Source organism: Chrysochloris asiatica, unplaced genomic scaffold, assembly GCF_000296735.1.
Source record: "Chrysochloris asiatica unplaced genomic scaffold, ChrAsi1.0 scaffold00087, whole genome shotgun sequence".
NCBI lineage: Eukaryota > Metazoa > Chordata > Mammalia > Afrosoricida > Chrysochloridae > Chrysochloris > Chrysochloris asiatica.
In genome coordinates, this window is record NW_006408605.1 from 6,833,778 (window position 1) to 6,845,856 (window position 12,079).

General features: G+C 39.6%; 1 protein-coding gene across 1 annotated transcript in view; it reads right to left on the reverse strand.

Annotated features, from left to right (window-relative positions):
- Positions 1 to 833: 833 nt before the first annotated feature.
- CDC23 (cell division cycle 23) overlaps positions 834 to 12,079 on the reverse strand; it is a 51,842-nt gene continuing 40,596 nt past the window's right edge. The window contains exons 10-16 of the mRNA XM_006866116.1: positions 3,496 to 3,649; positions 3,251 to 3,370; positions 2,737 to 2,812; positions 2,366 to 2,427; positions 1,454 to 1,532; positions 1,257 to 1,376; positions 834 to 1,058 (exon numbers count right to left, since the gene is read on the reverse strand). Coding sequence (XP_006866178.1) covers positions 888 to 1,058; positions 1,257 to 1,376; positions 1,454 to 1,532; positions 2,366 to 2,427; positions 2,737 to 2,812; positions 3,251 to 3,370; positions 3,496 to 3,649 — 782 coding nt within the window. The 3' untranslated portion in view covers positions 834 to 887. The remainder of the gene's footprint in view (positions 1,059 to 1,256; positions 1,377 to 1,453; positions 1,533 to 2,365; positions 2,428 to 2,736; positions 2,813 to 3,250; positions 3,371 to 3,495; positions 3,650 to 12,079) is intronic.

Genomic DNA, 12,079 nt, shown 5'->3' on the forward strand with positions numbered 1-12,079 from the left:
TAATGCTATGGGAGACATCTTTTACCTTCAAGGAGCCCTCCTGGCATAGCGGGTTATGAGTTGGGCTAGTAACTGCAAGGTCAGCAGTTCAAATCAACGAGGCACTGTGCAGGAGAAAGATGGGGCTTTCTGCTCCCACAAAGATTTACAACCTCAGAAACCCTATACAGACTGGGTTGCTATGAGTCCGAACCAATTCAATGGGACAACTGGGCTGTCAGCAGTTCCATGTTCTAAAATTCGTTCTGCCCTTCTTTTATTAAATTCCATAAGTTATTTCTAATTTTATATTTAGGACACTCATCAAAATGGTTTTGAAAAAATTTTGCCCTAGACTAAGAACAAATGGATTGCTTCATACCATTTAAACCTAATTTCTGACATCAGAATAAGGAACATGCTAAGCAAAGGAAGTCATGTCCATCCAGTGCCCTGACCTCTTCCTTAGGTATTCAATGTCCCTACTGCTAGCAGAGGTATAAAGTGGCAAAGCTTTTTCCTAGCCTTGCATCTCTAAAGAAATCCCCTCCTAGTCCCAGCAGCATTAAAAGCTTGTTCCTGTAGCACTGGCTGTGCTAAAGTGCTGTCAAATGATATGGTTTTTGTTTTGTTTTTTAAGAGGGAAAAATGGTCTGGGAAAAAGGTCAAGCTCTATAGCCACTCTCTGAACAAAAAGGAGAAAGAAATGTTTTTAACTGGTAACTATTCCTGCCATGACTTTCTGGTTGCTCAGCCTCTGGAAGTGTTTCTATAAACTGTCCACAGGATAATATTTCCATCTGTAGAAACAAAAGAGCTGAAGCCTGTAAAGAACAGATGTGGCTTTTCTTTATATGGACGAAAGCCTTAATCTGGGTCTGGCAATGTGTTGGCTTGGAAATAGCCAACTACGGTGTGACTGAAGACAGGTTGAGAGGAGAAACTCTACGTGTCGGGGTGGTGTTGGCAGACAGTGAAGCAGGGAGAAAAAAAGGAGCAGGCATTTCTGTAGTTGGAGTCTCCCCTTGGTTCCGAAGCTGTAGGATTTGCCGGAGCAAGGCTTTACCTTCTTCCCGGGTCTGAAAAAAAGTTAGGCAACTGTTTAAAAATATGTCTGAGGTTATTGTCAAACACAGGTTGTTAAAATACAGATAAATTCTGATGATCAAAGAAGCCTTTCCACTTACCTTACTATCATCCATCTCCCATTCTTAGATCATAATAAAGGTATGTTTTAGCCCTAAATCCAAATCCTTTACTAAAGAACTGATACTCACATCATTGAATGCACAACATTTTTGGGCACAAGCTGAAGCTTCATCCCACAGCTTGCACTTAAAATAGTACTGGGCCAGATAGCGGAAAGCAGTGCTCTCCTCCAAGTGTTCCACTATTTCCTAGATAGGAAAAGCAGGAATGACTAAGGGGATAAGGATAAGATCAGCAGCCCAATTCCAATATTCATGACACATACCCCACAGGAATAGATATCCTGGATATATTTTATGTAGCACTGGGCAGCCTGTTCTGACTCAGTCAATTGTTCATGAAGCCTACAAAAGAAATTGGCCTTTAAGTACAAATCAAAACTCAACACAAGTTAGAAATAAAAAGATTAAAGTTTGTAATACCAAAACACAATAATATATAGTAAAGCATAATAGATATTTACATAGATGGCCCATACTCTGCACTGGTGATGGAGAGAGAGTTAAATCCTTAAACTGCAGAACACACCTTTGAAAAATTCTCTGGAAACACCCAGAACACAAACCAAAACCTAGTTGATTCCGACTCATAATGAACCTATATGGTGCTTACGGGACACAATCTTTACAGGAGTAGAAAGTCTCATCTTTTTCCCATGGAACGGCTGGTGGGTTAGAACAGCCGACCTTGCATTTAGCAGCCAAGCACTTAACCCACTTTGCCCTCAGGGCTCACTGGTAACACCCAGAATAAGATAAAAACCATACAAGCAACTCAGAATTTTTCCCCTAAGAATCCAGAAAATGGCAAAAATGAAACTGCATTTAGGAACTCCTTTGCCTATTTTTCTGAGTGATTTCTAATTTTCCTGGTCCTTATCAGGAACTAATCAATACTTAAAGTAGTTTTCCTAGCCTGACCAGACATGGATATTCTCACTTTAAATTTTAATTTAATTTAAATTCTTGATCTCTTGCCTATGAGAAAAACATTTCCCTTCAAAAAGAAGAGGCATTCTCTAAAGTCTAGATAACTAAATTCCCAGATCAACACTCATAAACCCTGCTACATCTCCCATATTCATACAGAATGCTGGATGGGAAGCTCTAGAACATGCAGAACCCACCATATCAAAGAAGCCAACAGATATATTAAGTATTTCACTCCTTTCACTCACTTTGCCAATTTCACCAGAGCCATTTTCTCCACATCTCCCACGGCGTAAGCTCTCCAATAACACTGTCAAAGAAATAAACTGATCACTCTGATCACTGCCCCATGTGCAATGACTCATGGGATAAAGAAAGGCCCAGGCCCTGCAAACCTCCCAGAAGTATAAACTTGCTAGTACTGATAGGTTAAGGCTATTGACATATGACATTCCCACTGATGATTTCAGCCCAGCTCTGCTTTTAGCCTGTGTACCTGTAAATACTGAGATTTTTCTATGCAAATAGATCAGAATGAAGAAAAAATTAGAGTACAGAGCATAACCTTTATCCAAGCAGCAGGTTTCATTCAAATGCTCCAGGACCCAATTTCATGTACCTTTTTGGCTTCTACTAGTTGATTGAGTTTCTCATAACATTCTCCTAAAGCAACCAGCATACGAGAATCATTGGGCCTGATAGAGAAAAGAGCAGTAGTCTGAACACAAGCAAAGGCTTTATTAAATAACAATCCCCCTCCCATGAGAAATCAACCACCATTCAATGCTTCATAAAATCATTGTTCAAAATTGTACTATTAATCTATTAGTGTTGTTAAGTGCCACTGAGTTGGTTGTGACTCAGTAGTAACACTGTACAAGGGTTTCCAAAGAGTGGCTGGTGGGTTTGAACCACTGACCTTGTGGTTAGCAGTCCAGTGCTTATCCTATAATGCCACACCAGGACTGTGACCTATTAGTGGAATACTCTAAATAAAAATAATCAAACAACACATAACAAGATTAAACATCTCCAAGATGCAAAACCATTCACTGTGACTTTAGCAGCTATCAAAAGAAAGGAAAAATATAGGGAGATCAGCCTTTAAAAGTAACTGACAATCGGACACATACCGAAGCTGATGGGCTCGTCTATAATAATAAAGGCAGTAAAAGGGCATCTTGAGGATTTCATAAGTCTGCCCAAGGCCATACCAGGCTCTGTAATCCCGCTTATTGACCTCAATGGCATGTCTAAGAAATGGAAGAGACATACAGGTTTAGAAAACATTATCAAGGTTAGCAACTTGCAGGCTCAAAAGAGGCTTCTAACATCACACAGCAGTCTTCTCCACCTCACCCTGTAACCAGACGCTGACCTATAAGCCTGGATAGCAGCAGACGTGTTTTTCATTTCCATGTACTCATGTCCCATTAGTGTCCACGCCCCAAGATAACGAGGATTCAACTTCAGGGCTCTCTGGAAATATAAGGCTGCTTTCTCATGCTGAGAACGTAAACTATAATAATTGCCTGTATGAGAAACAAAAAAATATGAAAAACTAGAAAGGCAAAAATACAAGTCCACTAAAATGTATAGTCCTAGTAGAAGTGTGGCACTGTGGATTAATGCGTTGGACTGCAAAGTTGGTTTGAACCACTAGGTTGGCAGTTCAAGCTCACCAGTTACTCCTCAGAAACCTTACAAAGGGTCGCTATGGGTCGGAACTGATTCGATGGCACTTAACAACAATAAGAACAGAAAAGCCAGCTTGAATACATGGAAAATGTTATCATTTCCTTAGGAAGTACATTTCAATTATCACACATACGGACTTAAAACTTTTTTTTTTTTTTACAGCAAACAATGTAAGTATTTCTTCAGTTTGTTCACCTGGATACATAATTTACATATATCTTTTCTCTAAAAAGGATAGGAAATTTTTAGACTACATTTTAGATTGGTGACTTTCAACTATATTCCCTGAAACCTCAGTTTCTAAGAAGGTACCCTCAAGAGCTAAAATGATAATGCACTGAGGTCCCATCTTTCATAAGAATCAAAGCAGTTTTATTATCAGCCTGAAAGGAGCAACTGAAAAATTTTAAGTCCCTGAAAAAGATTTCATTTGAATTAAAGGTATAAAGACCATTCTTATATCAACTGGATAATGGATAAACAAAAAATGATATATCCCAGCAATAGAATACTTGTTGTTGTTAGGCGCCATCAAGTCGGTACCAACTCATAGCAACCTTACACACAGCAGAACGGAACAGTTCCCGAACCTGGGCCAACCTCACTACTGTTACGATGCTTGAGTCCATCGATGCTGCCACTTGGTCAATCCATCTCACTAGGGGGTCTCCCTCTTTTTCTCTGACCCTCCAACTTATCAAACATGATATACTTCTCCAGCAACTGGTCCCTCCTGACAATATGTCCAAAGTATGAGAGACGATGTTTGGCTATCTTGGCCTCCAAGGAGCACTTTGGCTGCACTTCTTCCAAAACAGATCTATTGGTTCTTTTGGCAGCCCAGGTATTTTCAGTATTCTCCTCCAACACCATAACTCAAAGGGATCAATTCTTCTACAGTCTTCCTTATTCACTGTCCAGCTTTCGCATGCATATTAGGTTATTGAAAATACCATGGCTCGGGTCAGGCGCACCTTAGTCCTCAAGCTGACATCTTTGCTCTTCAACACTTTAAATAGGTCTTGTGCAACAGATTTGCCTAATGCAATACATTGTTTGATTTCTTAACTGCTGCTTCCTTGAGTGTTGATAGTTGATCCAAGACGAATGAAGTCCTTGACCACTTCAATCTTTTCTCCATTGATAAGAATGTTGTTTATTGGTCCAGTGGTGAGGATTTTGTTCTCTTTACATTGAGATGCAATTATACCGAAGACTGTGCTTTTTAATCTTCATCAGTAAATGTTTTAAGTCCTCTTCACATTCAGCAAGCAAGGCTGTATCATCTGCATATTGCAGGTTGTTAATGAGTCTTCCTCCAATCCTGATGCATTTTTCTTCATATAACCCAGTTTATCAGATTATTTGCTCAGCATACAGGATGAATAAGTATGGCGAAAGAATACAACCTTGTCGCACACCTTTAATTTTAAACCATTCAGTGTTCCCATGTTCTGTTCAAACAACTGCTTCTTGGTCCAGGTACAGATTCCTCATGAGCACAATTAAGTGTTCCAGAATACTCATATTTGGCAATGTTGTCCATAGCTTGTCATGATCCACACAATTGAAAGCTTTTGCATAATCAATAAAGCACAGGTAAACATCTTTCTGAACTATTAATGTATGCTACAATATTGATCAACCTCAAAATACCATGTCAGCATATCATTTATATGAAAATTTTAAAAAATACCTAAAAACTATAGCAATAGCAAGTAAATCAGTGATGGCTAGGGGTTGGATCATGGGAACAAGGATGACTGCAAATCAACACAAGGGAATATTTTACAGTGATTGGAGTGTTCTAGGCTAGACCACGAAGATTGTTATACAACTCTATAAATTTGTGAAAACACAGTAAACTGTAATCATAAGATGCGTAATTTTATGGTATGTGAGTTTACTTCCTCTAGAAAGCTGTTTAAGAAAGAAGAATGAATTAAGAGCTATACCAAGACTATGAGGGAAATACTATAATCCTTTTTTAGTAAAGCAAGTGTCTATTAAATCCTACATATGTATGTATATTGCTGTTGTTAAGCTCCTTTGAGTCGATTCCAATTCATAGTGACCCTGTATAGGATTTCCAATATTTTTTATAATTTTAATAATTTAAGCAGGAGCAGAAAGCCTCATCTTTCTCTTGCAGAGCAACTATTGGGTTCTAATCACCAACCTTACAGTTCACAGTCCAATATGTATGTAACAGAGCTACCACACTCCCAATATACGTTGCTATACATACATGCATAACTTATGTGTGTGCATGCTCATATACACAGGTGAGTCAAAAAGTTTGTGGACAAATTCCATTATCCACAAACCTTCTGAAGTCTTCTTGTATATTCATGTATTTATATGTATACACATACACACAAATATATATAAGGGGGATTCAGAAAAGGTCATGAAAAAAGTCATTATCTTTCATTTTGTTAAAGTTTTTATTGTGAATTATGTGTTAGGTTACATGGGTGAACATTATCTTTACATTCATCCTATCATATTTTGCTTCACTAAAATGATCACAATCCCCTGCATGCATCATTAAACAACCAAAGGGTACACCCCACATGCTTGCCCTGTGGCCGCCTGCCCACAGCCTCTCTCCCTCCCTGAGTCCAGAGTCCCCAGCCACTTCTTCTGTCCATGTCATCGCCTCTGCCTCCAGCCCTAGTGTCACTGCCTCCCAGGACAGGGTCTCACTCTTCGTTTTCCTCCCTTGATGGTTCCAGGGATCTTTGCTCCTGAACTGCAAAATCAGCCACTCCCCTCCTTTTGGTACCAAACATTTACATTTACCTTTCCAACAATCACTCTCAGACCTGATAGCTATCATTCACTATTGAACCACAGGAGTCCTTTCCCCCTCACCTTTTATCAACCACATCCAGACAGGTTGGAAACAATTCAGTGGAGATTCTACCTTTCCCTATATCCTGTGGAGTTAGGTTCCCTATTGAAAGCTTGTAAACCAGTCACTTCTTGCCTTTGTAGTGCCTCCATTTTGGATAGCCAATGTCCAAGTTCCCCATCCCTGTTGACCCTGTGTACCAAGGGGATGGGAATGATCCTCACTGTAGAGATTTGTCCGCTTCTTTGTCATACTGCATCCACAAGCATAGGTCAAGTTCATCCATTTGTAGTGGGTTACTCTTTTTTTTTTTTTTTACCCTCTTCTTCCTTCCTCTAGTTGTATTCTGATCATCCAGTCATTGTTGCCAGGTCAAATGGGTACTAACTGCAAGTGTGGGTGTTCTTATGCATCTCCCCTCACTTCATATTAGCTGGATGCTTCACATTCTGTTCTAGTCCTCTGGGGCCATGTCCCTGCCCCTGGGCCCAGGAGTCCCCAGTTCTCATCATACTGCTGGTTAACCAGGTCTCAGTCAAGGTTAACAGGAGTCTATTGAATGTGTCCAGACTTAGTTCACAACTTCATTGCTGTTTTTCCCTCTCTTCCCCTTATCGGTACCAATGTGGTCAGCAGCAGGACCACATGCCTGCTAGTGTATTCCAATTGAGCTTCAGTCTTGGAAGGGGGTTTGCCTTGAGGTGCCCTGACCATTTGCCTTGATGGCTCCCTGGAGAACAACTTGCTTGTTCTTGTAGTACTCAGTTGGATTGCTGTTATTGTTTTTGATTTTTCCTGCTGGTCTTTCTTTCAAGATGTATCTTCTCATTATCTTTTAAATTCTATTTTCCACAGAACTTTTTCAAACCCCCTCTTAATTATATATGGTATGAGAACATGTTAACACAAATAAAGGGGAAAGAGTGCAGCAAGCAAAAAAAAAAAAAAATTCCTTTTTATGTATAAATTATATACACATAAACTAAATAAAAACATGGGCTTAAGTGTATATATACTAATCACAACACACTGTCAAGTGAGAAAGCAAATTGCAAAGACATTATGATTATATTTTAGTAAAAATACACAAGAAATGAAACCACATATTTTTTTTTTAATCTCTGTAGATTCAGCGTTTTGCTTTATTCAAAAGCAATTATCTGTATCAACGGTCTGCACTCCCTACCTGATCATTAAAGTTCAAATTTAATTTCACATTCATCTAGAAAAAGCAAGATGTAGGGCTTTATGTCCTATCGTATAAGGATATCAGTGCTTCTGTCACTTACTCAGACAATCCTCTGAGATAGATGAGAGTAGACATTAGGCAAAATGCCCAAAGTTAACCTTTACAAGACAGCAGGAGAGGAAGTGGGGTAGTGGTAGCAAGGGTATAATTCCTATATGCTAGAGGAGTAAGGATGGCAAAGGAGATGTTAAGGAGCCAGTCAGCCAAGTTCTAGTCAAAGATAAGTAAATTAAATTTTATGACCAGTTGAATTAGAAATGTATTCAATGATTAATTACATTATAAATGCTTTATATGTACTAGGTGGCTATGGCACCAACCTTTGAAAACCTAGAGGTCATGGCCCCACCCCTTTAAACCCCTTATGTCATAGCCCTATCCTTTGAGACTTAGGCAATTCTGTTTCCTGTACTCCTTGTGTCTTCAGCTTCTGCTTCCTGGTTCCTTGGTCCCTCAGATCTCGTGGATTGGACCGGCCTCTGCCCTGCTCAGTAGAGCTCTTTAGCTCTACTGCTAAATACCTGGAGGCACCCCACTCTACCAGTAAGCCTCTGGCAGAGAGCAATCAGCTGTCTTGCTCCATGAGTCAGCTCCTGCACTGCTGCCTTGCAACAATCTCCTAGTTCTGTTGCCATTGTTTCTCTGCTGCTGCTTCTTGCCATCTGCACTGTCTCTAATGTTACAGTACTTCCCACTTCCACTTGAGCCCACACTAAAATTGCCTTTGACATCCATAATTCCACCAACAGTCTCCTTAAGACAATCTAAGCTGTTACTATTAGGTATTTTAAAACTCTTTAAAACACCAACAAGAAGCTTCTCCTAGTCTCTACCCATCCTCCAATTCCAGAACTGCTTCTACGTTTTAGGTATCTGTTAGTGCAGTAGCCCACTCCTGTCTTAGTTAATCAAGTCCTGCTGTAACAAAAATTCATGTGGATGACTTTACCAAACAAATTTATCTTCTCAGTTTGTTGTTAAGTGCTGGTGAGTTGACTCATAGTGACCCTGTATAGGGTTTCTGAAGAACAGTTGGTGGGTTTGAACTGCTTACCTTGTGGTTAGCAGTCCATGCTTACCCTACAGTGCCACACCAGGGCAACTTCTCAGAATTTGTGAGGCTAGAAATGCATATTCAGGACACCAACTCTAGGAGAAGGCTTTCTCTAACAGCTTTGGGGGAAGGCCCTTGTCTCAACATTCGTGGGCCTGATGTTCCTTGGAGAGCTCCATGTGTCTTGGCAAAAATCTTGGGTGTAGGAGGTTTTCGAAGCAGGGACCCCAGGCCCAAAAGACACAATTTGCTCCCAGTTCTTCTTGGTGCTACTGAAGTCTCTCCTTTGCTCATTTCTCTTATTTTTGTACCATAAAAGGTACTGCAGGCCATACTCCAAGGAAACTCCCCTGAAAAAGGATCAGGGCAATGACCTAAGGATGTTATGTCTCACCCTAATCCTCTCACAACTGATTGGCTAACCACATTAGGTCACATCATGGGGAATGATACCAACATTGTGTAATTGCCAACAGAGAATTGTGGTTCAGCCAAGTTGACATGTATTGTGGGGGACTGGGAGGAGGGGCAAAATTCCATGACAGTAATAGAATGAGGAATCAAACTTAGGAAGTTTGGCTCCAGAGTACAAGCTCTTACTTACTATGATATACTATGATATATGCTGTTTAAGAAAAATAATGGGGGGAAAAAAAAAAAAAAATATATATATATATAATAAAGTTGCCTGTCAAATTTGGAACACCTGGAAGGGGACAAAAGGAAGTAATTCACATCAGGACATAAAAGCAAAAAAAAAAAATTACCAAGTAGAAGATTCTTGCCATAGTCTAAAAGTTATCTGGTTTTCTCCCAAGTTCAGGTTTTCTTCTCACTATCCTTCTTTCTCATTTCTGCTAAAGGAGTTCTACTGTAAATGCTTAAGTACATATATTTTTGGCATACCTAAAGTTCCCTCCTGACAATATGTCCAAAGTATGAGAGACGAAGTTTGACCATCTTGGCCTCTAAGGAGCACTCCAGCTGCACTTCTTCCAAAACAGATCTATTGGTTCTTTTGGCAGCCCATGGCACTTTCAATATTCTTCTCCAACATCATAACTCATCAATTCTTCTACGGTCTTCCTTATTCACTGTCCAACTTTCACATGCATATGAGGTTATTGAAAATCCCATGGCTTGGGTCAGGCACACCTAGTCCTCAAGTTGACATCTTTGCTCTTCAACACTTTAAAAAGGTCTTGTGTAGCAGATTTGCTTAATGCAATACGTTGTTTGATCTCTCTTGACTGCTGCTTCCGTGAGTGTTGATAGTTGATCCAAGAATGAAGTCCTTGACAACTTCAATCTTTTCTCATACTTCGGACATATTGTCAGGAGGGAGCAGTCGCTGGAGAAGGATATCATGATTGGTAAGGTGGAGGGTCAGAGGAAAAGAGGAAAAGCCCCAAAGAGATGGATTGGCCAAGTGGTGGATTCAAGCGTGGCAACAGGAGTGAGGTTGGCCCAGGACTGAGCAGTGTTTCGTTCTGCTGTGCATAAGGTCGCTATGGATCAGTACCGACTCAATGGCACCTAACAACAACAACAAAGTTCCCTGGATAACAATGCAAAGAATGAGAATTCCAGAACACTTAATTGTGCTTATGTGGAACTTATGCATAGACCAAAAGGCAGTTGTTCAAATAGAACAAAGGGATACTACTACATGGTTTAAAATCATAAAAAGTTTGCATCAGAGTTATATCCTTTCACTAAACTTATTCAATCTGTATGTTGTGCAAGTAATCTGAAAAGATGAGTTATACAAAAAAGAATATGGCATCAGGATTGGAGGAAGACTCATTAACCTGCTATATGTAGATGACACAACTTGCTTGCTGAAACAACAGACTTCAAGTACTTATACATGAAGCATCAAAGACTACAGCCTTCAGTATGCATTACACCTCAGCATAAAGAAAAAAACCTTCACAACTGGACCAATAAGAAACACCATGACAAATGCAGAAAAGTCAAGGATTTAATTTTATTTGGATCCACAATCCATGGAAGTAGCACTCAAGAAATCAAATGATATATTGGGCAAATCAACTGAAAAAGAACTTTTTTAAAGTGTTGAACAGCAAAGATGTCACTTTGAGGACTAAGGCATGCATGACACAAGCCACGGTATTTTCAATCACCTAAAAACATGTTGGACAATGAATAAAGAAGACGGAAGAACTAACTGATGCCTTTGAATTATGGTGTTGGTGAAAAATACTGAATAATAGCATGGGCTGCCAGAAGAACAAACAAATCTATCTTGGAAGAAGTATAGCCGGAATGTTCCTTAGAAGACAGGACAGTCAGACTTTGTCTCACGTACTTTGGACAAGTAACAGGAAGAACCAGTCCCTGGAAAAGACATAATGCTTAATAAAGGAAGACCTTTAACAAGATGGACTGACAAAGAGGCTATGATAAAAGGCTCAAACATAGCAATAATAGTGAGGATGGCACTAGGACCAAGCAGTGTTTCATTCTGCTATACATAAGGTCACTATGAGTCAGGAATGACTGGACAACATCTAACAACAAAGAAAATTGAGAAAAAACAGTTCATTAGAAGTATATGTGAAATTATTAAAGACAAGAAAGTCCTAAATAAAGCAGCAAATTACTCTATATGTGTCTCCTTTCATCTTAAGAGGCTATAATAGGTTAAAAATGAACTGTTATCTCCCCTAGTTCTATTTTCTTTTTTCATGAAAAGGGTACTGTTATTAATCTGGTTATCCAGTGACTAACTGCTGTTTGATATACTTCCTAAACAGCTTCTAAATCCAAACGCCTCTCTCCATTCCTCCTGTTTATACCTCAGTTTGGGCTCTCATCATCTCTAGCCTGAAAAATTGCAGCAGCCTATTATTAGTCCTTTCTCTTTCTTTAATCTTCCCACCACAATATCTTTAGTCATCATTCTACAATGCATATCAGATTACTTTAATCACACCCTGGTTTCAAATCTTTCAGAGGATTGCTATTGCTTTAAGAATAAAAAACTGTTGTCGTTTTTAGGTGCCATCGAGTTGGTACCGACTCATAGCGACCATATGCACAGCAGAATGAAACACTGCCTGACCCCGAGCCAACCTCAC